This window comes from Corticium candelabrum, chromosome 20 (genome assembly GCF_963422355.1).
Source record: "Corticium candelabrum chromosome 20, ooCorCand1.1, whole genome shotgun sequence".
Taxonomy (NCBI): Eukaryota; Metazoa; Porifera; class Homoscleromorpha; order Homosclerophorida; family Plakinidae; genus Corticium; species Corticium candelabrum.
The window spans coordinates 2967182-2980596 of NC_085104.1; the positions used below are offsets into that span (position 1 = coordinate 2967182).

Consider the following 13415-nt stretch of genomic DNA (forward strand, 5'->3'; position numbering starts at 1 on the left):
AACAACTCTAAAAAAATATTCATAGCATTCTACTCTATAAACCTCCAGGCCACGTTGCAGCTCGGTACATATATTTTTAGCAGTTGGTCTGCCTTGCTAGAATTTGTTGTCGACTAAGCTGGAGACTCCGAATGTTAGAAGACTCCGGACATGGACCAGCATGGTTGTAGTTTCTTTCAGCTCTCCCTTCGATTCATAATCTGGGCAAAGTAAGATTTGTGTGTACGTGCTTTCTGTCTACTATACCTTATCCCTTACCTATGCCTTTTGAAAATAGATTCGGAGTCAAACAGTTGCAGTTCATATAGGTGTAGGAACCATAGACATTAGGGTCACGTTCCTCCTCAACTTTCCAGCTGTCAAGTGTCATTACCAGCTCATGTTGAAGGATGGCAAATGTAAGAACTGATAACATTGCCGTAACATGTTACACTAGTAATGCGTTAATGTTGATTTCCACTTTTTGCTGTGCTTCATGCATGCGTAGTAGTACATAGGATTAGTTAATACTGCATTTAGTCTTATTGTTGTGCATGGCCAAGCCCTCTTAAGCAAATTGTACCCGGTCAACAAAATCTATTCTCTTACCGTATTACTCCTAGAAAAGCAGACACTATTATTAAAACATTTGGTAATAGTTATGCCTTTGTATATAGTGTGCTTAGGAAATAGGGTAGAAGCCATGGAATTCCTGTAGGATCACAGACAAAGGAAGACTTCACTGATAGCTACAGTCCTCATAACAGTTTGCAGCATTCCCAACCGATGTACAGAGCTGTTGTCACTGAAAATATATTTGTGAAGAAAGCATCTGAATCAGAATCGAAAATTTGGCTATCAGTGATGTCTTCTTGCGCCTGCAATCGTTCAGGGGATTCCATGGCTTCCACCCTATTTCCCAACCAAAATGTATGCAAATGCACATAGTACCAAATGGTCTAATAAGAACCTGTGCCCTGCTGGACGAATCAATACGTGTACGCGGCCGCAAAACCAGAGCAAGAGACGTTAGTCTCAGTGGCGTCGCTGAATAAAGGCTTGAGAGGGCATGGCTCTAATAGTTTGACATAATGCAAGGTCTCATGGATGTTAGACCTAAGTAGCTGGCCTCTTTGATATCTGAAGGCTCAGTGGTGCAGTTGCACTGCAGCCTAAACAAAGAGAAGACGGTCCACACTCATCTGATTCCAATCAAATGTCCGACGCACACACGCACACACATACACACAAACACACTCACACACACAAATATATATTTTAATTTAGCCTGCGAGCCAGATGTGCTAGATTCTCTTGTAGGAGAGTATGGAATCCAGGCTGCTAACTAATTAGCATGATAAGAATGTGAGCAGTTCAGGCTTTGGTTTGCAACTTTGCGCACACAGACCGCTAACGTTATAGTTCATCGCGAACGGTGCAGCTTTGCCGCTTTCAGTTACCGTTCTCTGCGTTGACGGCGTTAGACTGACCGCACCCGTTACCGGAATTAGTGTTTACGGGAACCGCCCAACGACCTACGACGTGCCAACGTTTCCTCTGCGAATCTCTAGTCTCTATATACTTAAACAAAAAATACAAAGTATTCAGACTGTCCAATCAAATAATGAGACAAGTTAGAATAAACTGTTTGATCTTTGATTTGATAACATATAAGATAACCTACATGCATTAATATTTGCATATTTCTCGCTCTTGGTCTAATCTGTTGAGAGGACGAAAGCTGGAGTTGCCGAATTCTAGCACAGTTTTACCACTGTTGAGAAAGGGACGGCAGCAAAAGCGAAACACCATGCAAAGAGGCTGTGAAACAACGTGCGAATCGTCACACTGTTCGTTTTCGGTCGCCAGTAGCTCTAATACAAATGTTGTCTGATTTCTGACCAAAATACCTGTTGCATGACATACGTTCTTGTATTTTCTCAAGCCAGCGTTTTAGATTTTCACTGATTTACAATAGCTTTGCCTTATTTCTTTCACATATTTACCACAATTTAGGGATTAGAGTGTCACATGATTTCCTACAAGCTTGGGGGATTCCATGACGCTTATAGAATCAAGGTAGTCTACGTGTACAAAGCAAGACAGCGGAAAATAATTTTGAAACACCCCAAATGTATTGACGTTATGCACTTTGAGAAAAAAGGAATTTGACTTCCAACATTCGTCAAGCAAGAGTCAGATGGAACAAATCAGTTTTATTACCATTCTATCTAGAAAATTTAACATGCGGCTCGATTTGCGGAAAAGGGGTATAAGGTGGCTAGAGAAATCAGGATTGAGAAGCAAATTTGGGTTGTCTTAATAACATTTCACAGACAGTTCTGCCTTCTTTGTCGCCCGTAAGGTGCTCTTTGAATTGGCCACAGCAGCTTGACCACACCCATTCCAGGAATAGGATGTTAGAGCGTACTGGAACCACCCCACAAATGTTTCTGTTATACAAATCTCTAGCAACGCTATATATAGCCTCTGGTCTGGCCAAGAAAGATGACACAAGATTGAATTTAGTTTTTGATTTGATAACGTAATAGCTATACGTACATGTTCAGTGCTACTTGTGCTGTTGCAAAGAAACTGATAACAATACCAAAGTCATAGCAAGTGCTAAAAACGCTATACAAGAATGACAGATGTAGGAACTGATAACACTGACGTAACATGTACTAAACTAATACTATAGTGTTGATTGGTTTTCTGTTTTTTTTCTGTGCTGCATGCATGCAGTACATAGCTAAGACTAATAATACATTTAGATACATTTAGCATTATTGTTGTGCAAAGTCACACAAATTGTGTCCGCTCAACCAAAACTATGCTCTTACGCAGCTAGAAAACCCAAACGAGCGAGGCAATCAGTCTCAGTGGCGTCGCTGAGTAGGGCTTGAGGACACGTGGCCCTAGTATCAAAAGACAAGGTCTCATAGATGTTAGAAATCATCTGATTTTGAAGGTACATGCAGCTACTCCACTGTATACATAGACTGCAGTTTACACAAAGAAAATGTAGCACTTACACATCGATCTGATTCCAACCGATCGTCCAGACCCAATAGAGATGCTCAGTAATGCAGTGTCACGAATGTATAACGTTTAGGGACGATTATACCAACTTATCCTGCGAGCAGAGCAGTTCTCTAGTCTTGGAACAGCAGATGAAATCTTGGCCGGATGTGATAAGTTCTTTTGTTAGAAAGTGTTGAAAGGAGGGTGTTAGCTAACTAATCGTGAAAAGAATCCAGAAACGTGAGCACTTCAGGCTTTTGGTTTGCAACTTTGCGCACACCGCTAACGTTAGTTTATAACGAACATGCAGCTTTGCCGCTCTAGTCGCCGTTTTCTGCGTTGGACAGTCTGCACCCGTTTCAGGAATTAGTGCTAACTAGACCCCCACGATGTGCTGTACTTCCTCAATGTCCAGGCTGCGAATCTCTATTATCTATAGTCTACTGCAACAAAACACTTAGTCTCTGGTCTGGTTGAGAAAGGAAAGAGACAATTGAGAATGAAGTCTTTGCAAATATGCTATATGTATACATGTGCAATGCTACAACTACGTGTGCTGTCGCAGAGCACAAATATCAAAGTCATGGCACGTGCTTCAAACGCTAAACATGCCAGCTACTGTTCCACCATGGCAGAAACTACAAACACAACGAAACGGTCAGGGTGTTTACTGCTACTCTAGGAAGACAAAAGCACATGATTGTCGTCTGACTGTTGCTTTCTATGGCTGTAGATTGAATTGTACGACCTGAGGGTAGGCAAAGTAAGTCTTTCCTGCGTTTTCTCCATCGCCATAGCAAGTGCCGAACCTCAGCTGAGCAAACGCGGTATCAGGATGCCACCTAAAGCTGCCGCCGCTTGCGTAATAAGAGGGAACAGTGGTATTACCCATGGCTGGGAGTACAAATCCATTCCATCGTGTCCACGTGTTTGCGTCGTTATCGGATCTCTTGAAGTAGGGTTTGTGTGTGTTGCCAACCTCAAGGGGATAGAATTCATTAGCAAACGCTTGAAATCCAAGGAAGTTGTTAAGATCTTTGTCCGTACTCAGTATCCAGACACTAAATTCGTATGTCATGTGGTTATCAATCTGGAATAGTTCTGTAACGCCCCACGGATAGTAGCAGTCTTTCGACTCATTTGTCTCCTCAACTCTTGCTATATCAGTGTGCATTCCTAGATCAACATTAGAGAATAGCATCATCATTTAACCACCTACTAGGGGTAAGTACACCATTTCCAAATATTGTAGGGTGTAGGGTGGTGCACATGTAGTTTGGTCTGGTGCAACTGTGTTTGGTTGCGGTGTGTGTGTGTGTGTGTGTGTGTGTGTGTGTGTGTGTGTGTGTGTGTGTGTGCGTGCGTGCGCGTGCGTACTGCAGTCCGGTTGACTCACCGTTTACAAATGCCATTCCACTGTAAGTTGCTACAGATGACCACTGGTCAGATTTGGCTACGTTGAAGATCATGCCTGCACTGATCTCAAGAATCTTTGGCATTTCTATTTCCTTAATAATTGGGTATGCAAACAAGGTTATTCCTAGTGGGTCTACTACATGTCTCGTTAATCGTCCTGGACTTGTCTCAGTATCGCGGGTCAAACGTCCAGTGCCATAATAGCATGATCCAAATCGCAGAGAAACATAAGTGGTATTGGATGGCGGAATCCAAGCTTCTCTATTAGTAGTCTTAGAGTTCGGAAAATTGGGTTTACCATCATCATTTCTGTCCTGAAAGTAATGAGGATAAATGTATTTTGTCTTTTTTTGCCAAGCATAATTACTGTTAACAAATCTTGTCCAGGCATAAGCTATATATTCTTTATTGCTGTCGTACACTCTGAAACCAAAGTAGTTCTCCATATCACGTTGGTTCTAAGAGGAAGCAAAAGTATTTCTAGAAACGTCAGCTGAACGTTTTTTGACAGTAATTAGAACAATACACAAACAAACAGCAAGAAGATATGATCAAATAGCTTGAAACCGGTGATTAATACACACACACACACACACACACACACACACACACACACACACACACACACACACACACACACACACACACACACAGACACAGACACAGACACAGACAGACACATACATATACAAATACACACACACCTAAATACATATATATGATAGCATGTCCACTGATAACAGTGATGACTCTCTTTAGTGTCCTCTGTGTCTCTGGTGGGATTTAACTCCTGCTTTTGAACGGCATTCCTTGCCACAAGATTGGCAAACAAATGACTTGTTGGTAGAAACAATTTTTTTCCGTTTCTGACGTTGAGCTTGAAGATGTCTAATACGATTTTCTTCAAACTGTTGGAGTGATGAATGGCAGAGAGATCTCCAGTTTGTTCTATGACTGGATAGTTTCTCAAAATGCAGGAAGTCAATCCCACAGGATTTCATATTAGCCTTGATAGAATCTTTATAACGTAATTTAGGACCACCTTGATGACGATGGCCCTGTTCCAGTTGACCAAAAAGGAGTTGTTTGGGAATTCTATCATTAGGCATTCGAGACATGTGACCAGCCCAGCGAAATTGGCATTTCATAACAAGAGATTCAATGCCACTGATGTTACAACGAGATAACACTTCTGTGTTGGATATATAGTCAGTCCACTGGATTCCACATATGTGGCGAAGACATCGCAGATGAAAACTCTCCAAACTTTTGAGGTTACGACGAAGAAGGGTCCATGACTCGCATCCGCACAATAGAACTGATAAGACTACTGCTTTGTAAACTGCAACCTTCGTGGTCAGTTTGATTTCATGCCTTTGCCAGAATCTGTTGCACAATTTACCAAAAGCAGCACTGGCCTTTGATATCTTATGAGAGACATCTGCATCAACAGTTGCATTATTTGAAAGGAAACTACCCAAATACTTGAAATTGCTGACATAAGACAATGGGTGATCACCAATCATAACTGGAGGAGGGTTATAGTTTGAGCCTGGACGTGGTTGAAAAAGCACTTCTGTCTTTTTCAAGCTGACACTCAAGCCAAAACGTTTAGTTGATCTGTCTAAACAGTTGACAATGTGTTGAATGTCTTCATATGTGTGACCAACTAATGCGCAATCGTCAGCAAACAAGAGTTCTCTCAGTGGACTCTTAGAAACCTCTGTTTTGGCTTGTAAGCGCCTGAGATTGAATACACCTCCAGTAGTTCTAAAGTCAACTCTCATTTAGCTGGCTGACATTCAATTTTCTAAATCTCTGGCAAGACTGGTGAGAAACAGTTTTCTTGACAGAAAGTGAAAGCTTACTACGCACCAATCTATGGTCAGAAAAGACTGAGGCAGAAGCTCCCGCATGACTCTAGTGTGACGAACATCACTGATATCTCTCTGACGAATAATAATGAAGTCTATCTGGTGCCAATGCTTTGATCTAGGATGCATCCAGGTGGTCTTGTACTTGGTTTTCTGTTGAAACAGTGTGTTGGTGATTACAAGCTGGTACGTAGAACAAAGTGACAACAAAAGTGACCCATTACTGTTCTCTCTTCCAATGCCGTGTTTACCAAGCACATTTTCCCATGTGCAATGATTGCTACCAACTCGAGCATTGAAATCACCTAGGACGAGCAGTTTGTCCTTCTTTGGCACAGCACCAATAATGTTACTCAAATCATCATAGAATTTCTCTTTGATTTCTTCGGAGGCGTTCATCGTTGGAGCATATGAACTGACCAAGGTTAGAAATTGACCACCAGAAAGAGGTAGGCGAAGTGTCATTAAACGATCATTTATTCCCCTTGGTAGTATGTCGAGACTACCCACCAAGGAGGATTTGACAGCAAAACCTACACCCGATTGTCGTGTCGCATTTGAAGGACGTCCTTTCCAAAAGAATGTGTAATCTGTACCGACTTCCTCAAGTTTTCCTTCATCCAACAGATGGGTTTCACTTAAAGCAACAATATCAATGTCATAGCGACGAAATTCCTTTGCCAGAATGGCTGTTTTACGTTCCATTTGCTGTTGCGTGTCCAGAAGCGAGCGAACATTCCAACAGGCAACAGCGAGGTTATGCTTCACTTTATTCCGACCGCAATATTGGATGCCCAACCAACCGCGGTTAGCTGGTAGGGACAAAGAGGGTGAGCTTTGTTTAGGCCACCTTTTCTAGGCCCTTCCTCGAGTGAGGTGGGCAGTGCTATCCCTAAATAGTGCTGCCCAGCCATACCAGCAGGACCGAGTGTGAACTTGACCCCGCTTAATTCACAAACGACCATCTTACTGGTACCGCTCACGTTCAGAATCATGGCTAACGACTCCCAGCGCCATCCTACGCCTGCCGCCGTCACCATTCCTCCATCGCCGTGAGACTTTGGAAGAAACAGAAAAATTCCAAGAAAAACAAAAAGCGACACAAAAGAGAAACCTGCACGTGGAATAGATTAAAGTGAATAAGGGATGTGCATGCCCAGATCCACTCTCTCGTCTTGAAATGCCTTCTATCCACTGGGGCTAGTAATAGCAACAAGTAGAAAAGCAGAACAAGAGGCAGTGGCTTGCCAGAAGCACGTTTCGGTCTGTGCAACTGCCAGAAGAGTATGCCACATTACCTTGCTGAAGTGCCTGATTCTTGCTGTAACTGTGAGTGCCAGCCACACCAGACTTCCAAAATTTACCGTCACATTTTGCAGAACTTACACAGCAAAGACGGTAGCATATTGGCTTAATGCTCCTATAGCTGTAGATTGTTACACAACTGAGTTGCATTTGGCACTGACGTTTTTTAATTGGCGGCCAGTACTCGCCATGTCATAATGTCGTTATAAAGCTTTGTGAGCTTTTTATTGAGACAAAGGCGCCACCCCCAGACTCACTCACGCTCTGCTAACATTACCGCTGTTGGTCCGCGACTGCTTATTCGTCACGAAGTACCCTGCTTATATCGCAGCTAACCTTTATATCTAAAGGCTGTTCCACTATCCGCCACCAGTGGACGCGCCCAGTAGCAGACAGCTCTGCCTTGGGAAATATATATATATATATATATATATATATATATATATACATACACACATACATACATACATACATACATACAAACATACACAGACACATACACACAGTGACACACGCGCACACACACACACACACACACACACACACACACACACACACACACACACGCACGCAAACACACACAGCACCCTCAAAATCCACCCACACCATATCCTAGTGCACGTCCACTTGACCGTATTCCGACTCTCTGTATATTCAGAGGCATCACGTCAGTCATCGATAGTAGCCTGGATGGAGCAAATGGCCCCAATTACAGTTGCGACTTTCAAGGTCTTACTTTAACTTTAGCAGCTTTGCTCATTTAGTGTTGGAGGCCCACTGATCCATCACTGTTTCTTGGAAAGCCACTCTCACTCACTCTAACTTTCTCACACGAATTTTCTACCTTGCTAGTGTAGATCCAGTACAATACAATACGTGCAGTAATCAGTAGAGTGGGGGTCCGCTCCGTGATGGTTCTCCGTGACCCCATCACGTAGAGTCTATGTTAAAAACTGTCTCACCTACTAAGTGTGCATACATCACTTACATGCCCCTTTCCGGTATACAAACACCTCTAGTCTTCACACTTCTTCATTTAGACCTTATTGTCCCAGTCAGTTGCAAATATGGAGGCCGAGGTAAAGGTCTGCCTTCTAACAACTTGCAGAGAAGCAATTGTAAACTTATAGGTCTCCCGTTCTACTAATTTTGAGTGGTAGCCTCTTGAACACTATCTCAAAAAATTGTGATAAAATTAGAACGCGTCGCCCGAGTCCCTAAACACAGAGAGGACAAACGTGTCTTAAACGTACCGTTGCATTGATGTAGATTGAGAATTCGTAGGCCTTTGTTGCATCGATCATGACAAGCGAAGATATCGATTCGCAGTCGCAATACTCTAGAATTGCAACATAACGCCTTAGTTCATCATCTGGAGTTTCATACAAAGCCTCCTACTTGTATTTACGCTGGTATTGTCTTTTTGTGTACAGTAGGCAGCACGAATTGTTTTGTGGTTTATCCACTTAGTAATCACAACTTTGGATTGGAATGGATGCCAGAACGACATGTTCTGAAAGTACTGATCCTTCAAGAGGTTCTCAGGTACAATGTCCTCTTCTACCTCCTTCTCTTCTACAATGTCATGTCCATATGCCTAGAGAACGAACACACGCTCATAAACCGAACACAACGCAAGAGTTATAGGAATTCCGTACTTGGTAAAGGAGAAAGATGGTGACGCAAACGAGGCAAAGCGTCTTCATGGTCGAGTTGCACAGCTGTGAGCACACGGTAGAACAGATTGTGAGAATGAAAGTGGTAATTACTATGCTTTCTAGCCCTTGCCGTGCAACTATATGTAGCCACTCTTGTCTCCTCCTCTAACGCTAACACAATATTGGCAAAAGCGATAGCACAGGCTGTTTGCTAGGCACTAATGATCGACTGCTCAATCAATTGATAAAGTAAACAGTCGGATAATTGATGTGACACATCACCACTCCATCTACTCAAAATAGTAAACGCGACGTCTGCGTAGTCTGGGCTCACGTTTTGTTTTATTCTTGCTGCTGCAAGTGTCTCGTCATTTTGTATTCACTCGTCGAGCAGACGACAAGCTGCAGACAACCGTACACACAAGACGGTGTGAAAGCAACGTGCAATGACGTCAGCACGTTCTCGGAAACTAGCAGCAGTAGAGCAGAAATGGGACATTCTCGAGAAACAACCGCCATCCGGATGACTTGCCTATACATATTTGCTCAACTTAGGGTCTCAAAACTCAGTGACACTCTGGAATTTCTGTTTCGTCGTATTCTATTTCACAGCATGTTTGACTGTATCACATGTTAACATATTGTTCTCTTCACCACACATCAGTGTTCCGGTTCTATCAGGTAGACTTGTCAGAACTTCACACCTACCTCTCACCATTAAAATTACCCACAAAACCCTGCAAATTGAAGCCGTCGCTGTGTGTCTCAATAAACGAAGTGTTTACCACGAAAGCCTAGAGACCGTTTCGTATGATACATAAGGTGTAAATTGAGGGACCCATTTAAAATTTTCCACTTCCCGATCACCCTATATTAATCGAAATGATCACATTTCGAGGCCTTGTTGTAATCTTTGTCGCTAGACTTTTGTAACGACTCTTTAAACAAAGAGATTTTCTAGATAGATTTTGGAGAAAATAGGAAGAGATTCAGTCCTGCTTCCATGCCAAAGCAGCAGATGGTATTTCCGCACAGGTCATGAACACACAGAGTTTGTACAGTTTAAACTTACATATACTCTGTTGTCATGATGTCTAGAGAGTGTATAGTATGGCGTGCCATTTTTGTCAAAATTAGACAATGAGATGAGGCGATGAGATCATGCGATGAGACAATGAGATGAGGCGATGAGACAATGTGATGAGACCATGCAATGAGACCATGCGATGAGACCATGCAATGAGACCATGTGATGAGACCATGCGATGAGACCATGCGATGAGACCATGCGATGAGACCATGTGATGAGGCAATGAGACTGTAATATGAGACTGTAATATGAGATTGTAATATGAGACTGCATCAATATAGGATTACGGCAGATTATCGCATGCACAACTGTATAGCACTGGGGAGACTGCATTATATAATTTTATTATATGGGCGTGGTCGGGTACGCAATATGAGCCAGTTACAGCGCTTGTACAGGTCACGTGTAGGTAGAATATAACCGATAATCCAGCCACTGTCATAGCAACAGAATATACCCTGGCTATATTTCAGAGTAAACATCAGGCTTGAATACAATACACTAAATGTCATTTAGTCTATTAGCATCTTTTCTTTATAAAAACTTTCACAAACTATTAGCTACCAAACATAACACAACACACTTAGGGCAGTAACATAACACCTATTACATCTACTAATTACGTCAGCAAGGTTACAAGCACAAACAAGTTATTTATTGCTTGTTGCCCATGTAGAATGTAACGCTGCAATTTGAAAAGTGGAAGGAGAGTGCAGGTGTTGCTGCTTCACATGACCTGTCCCATTTAGCAGCATTGCAGGGGCTGTTCTCCTTGTCGTCACTAGTGGGTGTTGACTTCATGCAATCCATGCGCATACAATAAATTACATATTACATAGATATGTGGTGTTTATGGCATTATTGACACCTCGGCCTCAGAGATTATCGCCTCAATAATTGAACCTCGCCTCCGGCTCGGTCAACTATCTCGTTTTATAATCCCATGAGGCCTGGGCTCAATAAATGCCATAAACACCAACTACCCGTGTAATAACTAATACGTATTTTATCTACTACAGATGCTCTAGTTTTTGAAGATTTTTTCACCCGTGTTCTTGTGTGATTGCATCAAGTCTTCGTTTTTGAGCTCCACAAAATCAATTGAAGTGCATACTCTCCCACGTTTCTAAATCTACCAACAACACATGCAGTATGTAGTCTTTGGTAGCTGGTTGGAGAGTTACAACATGTCGTATATATTTTGTACGCTTTAGACACTCGCTGCAACTTACTCTATTTCTATACTACAATTGATTGGGTTGTTGAAACACATCTAGATGGAGACTACGTGTAATTGACACAGGGCCGGCGGAGCCTGTAAGGTTCGTCCGGCCATGGTCGGAACAATATTTGAAAGTAGTAGTTCCACCAGCAGACAAAAGCAAAGAACTTCCGGTAAACGGTATAGGTAATTAAATATATTTGTATTTAATCGCCCTGCTGGTGGAGGAAATTAAAGAATTCTATGAACAGTTAATTACTGGCAGGGCCAAATCGAAGTAACTCACCAAGTCCATGTTAGACTGACAGTGTGCCTGAAGTAGGCGGAAACGTTCCGGAAGTCACTAGGAAGACGGCTTACAGGAAGTAGTAGGTGTGTCCCAGTCAGGTAAGAGGTCAGCACATGCGTGATCACTGGACAGTATGTCGTCTTCTACAGAATCTGCTCAGTCTTGTCTACCTAAAGTTCCAAGTCCATCATATCAGCCAATGCCCGGTTTCGTCTTTCCAAAGCGTAGCTTCGGTAAGAAAGTAGTCGTCAGGCGATCGTCTCAGTCGCATTGGTTTGAGAAGTTGAAATGGCTGCAATATTCCACTAAGGATGATGTCGTCTTCTGCCACGTGTGTGTGGTAGCGTTGCAGTCGAAGAAGATCAAGTGGCAGAAGGGGACCCTTCCTTTGTATCAACGGGGTTTTCCACCTGGAAGGAAGTCACGGTGGCATTCAAATCTCATGAATCGTCGTCTTGCCACAGGGAGGCAATGCAAATGATCGTTGAATTGCCCAAAACCTGCCCAGATGTAGGTGAGATGCTGTCTAGAGAGCACGCAACTGAGAAGGGACAGAACAGAGAATGTTTACTCAAAATCATCTCCAATTTGAAGTTTTTAGCCAGACAGGGATTACCTGTTCGAGGAGATGGGGATGAGACTGACTCTAACTTTATTCAGTTACTGAAGTTAAGTGGTCAAGATTATAGTCTACTAAAATGCTGGCTGACTAGAAAGTCAAGCAAATATGTATCTCATGACATGCAAAATGAGTTCATAAAAATCATGGCATAGTCTATTCTTCGAGAAATAGCTGAATGTATTCAGAAGTCTACATTTTTCTCCATCATTTGTGACGAATGCACAGACTCATTCAACAGAGAGCAGCTTGTACTATGTATTCGCTGGATTGATCATGGCAATTTGGAGCCACAAGAGGATGTCACTGGTATGAACCAGATTGATGACATCTCAGCACATACCATTGTCAGTATCATCAGACATATGTTGGTGCGCATGAACTTCTCACTGTCAAGATGCCGAGGGCAATGCTATGATGGTGCTGCCAACATGAAGGGTGGGAATACAGGTGTTGCAAAGCAGCTATTGGATGAAGAACCCCGAGCCTTATACACCCATTGCTACGGGCACGCGTTGAACTTGGCTGTTGGGGATGCTGTAAACAGTGCAAAATGATGAAGGATGCACTGGACACCACTGATGAAGTCTCAAAGCTTGTGAAGTACTCTCCAAGAAGGGATACTGCTTTGCAAAAGTTGAAGGAAAGTCTTGCACTAGACACCCCTGGCTTCCGCACATTATGTCCAACAAGGTGGACGGTCAGGGCAGACTCTTTGAAGTCAGTAATTGATAACTACTGTGTTGTGCAGGAGCTTTGGGTGATGTCCGAAGACTATGTATCTGATCCTGCTATCACGGACCGCATCATTGGCGTTCAATTCCAGTTTAAAACGTTTCGATATTTGTTTGGGGTCGCTTTGGGACAACTAATTCTGAGGCATAGTGATAACTTGAGCAAGACCCTACAATCACCCAAGTTGTCTGCTGCTGAGGGTCA

At 42.7% G+C, this 13415-nt stretch overlaps 3 protein-coding genes across 3 annotated transcripts; all 3 read right to left on the bottom strand.

Annotated features, from left to right (window-relative positions):
- Window positions 1-3471: 3471 nt before the first annotated feature.
- On the bottom strand, window positions 3472-9365 carry LOC134195472 (uncharacterized). Its single transcript, XM_062664491.1, has 5 exons — window positions 9257-9365; window positions 8997-9195; window positions 8852-8937; window positions 4400-4877; window positions 3472-4179 (listed from the first exon to the last, which is right to left on the bottom strand). Exons 1-5 carry the CDS (start codon window positions 9302-9304, stop codon window positions 3725-3727), a joined length of 1266 nt encoding a protein of 421 aa, XP_062520475.1. The 5' UTR covers window positions 9305-9365; the 3' UTR covers window positions 3472-3724.
- LOC134195473 (uncharacterized) lies at window positions 5175-6206 on the bottom strand. Its single transcript, XM_062664492.1, has one exon. The coding sequence runs from the start codon at window positions 6204-6206 to the stop codon at window positions 5175-5177; it is 1032 nt and encodes a 343-aa protein (XP_062520476.1).
- On the bottom strand, window positions 6222-6998 carry LOC134195474 (craniofacial development protein 2-like). The gene has a single exon (XM_062664493.1). The coding sequence runs from the start codon at window positions 6996-6998 to the stop codon at window positions 6222-6224; it is 777 nt and encodes a 258-aa protein (XP_062520477.1).
- Window positions 9366-13415: the final 4050 nt, after the last annotated feature.

What these genes read in the sequence shown, in the direction of transcription:
- LOC134195473 (XM_062664492.1), bottom strand. Translation starts at nt 6,206, where the DNA reads ATGAGAGTTGACTTTAGAACTACTGGAGGTGTATTCAATCTCAGGCGC.
- LOC134195474 (XM_062664493.1), bottom strand. Translation starts at nt 6,998, where the DNA reads ATGGAACGTAAAACAGCCATTCTGGCAAAGGAATTTCGTCGCTATGAC.
- LOC134195472 (XM_062664491.1), bottom strand. Translation starts at nt 9,304, where the DNA reads ATGAAGACGCTTTGCCTCGTTTGCGTCACCATCTTTCTCCTTTACCAA. An exon ending in CCATCTTTCTCCTTTACCAA is followed by an intron (nt 9,196 to 9,256) that starts GTACGGAATTCC and finishes TTCGTTCTCTAG; the next exon opens with GCATATGGACATGACATTGT. An exon ending in CAATACCAGCGTAAATACAA is followed by an intron (nt 8,938 to 8,996) that starts GTAGGAGGCTTT and finishes TTGCAATTCTAG; the next exon opens with AGTATTGCGACTGCGAATCG.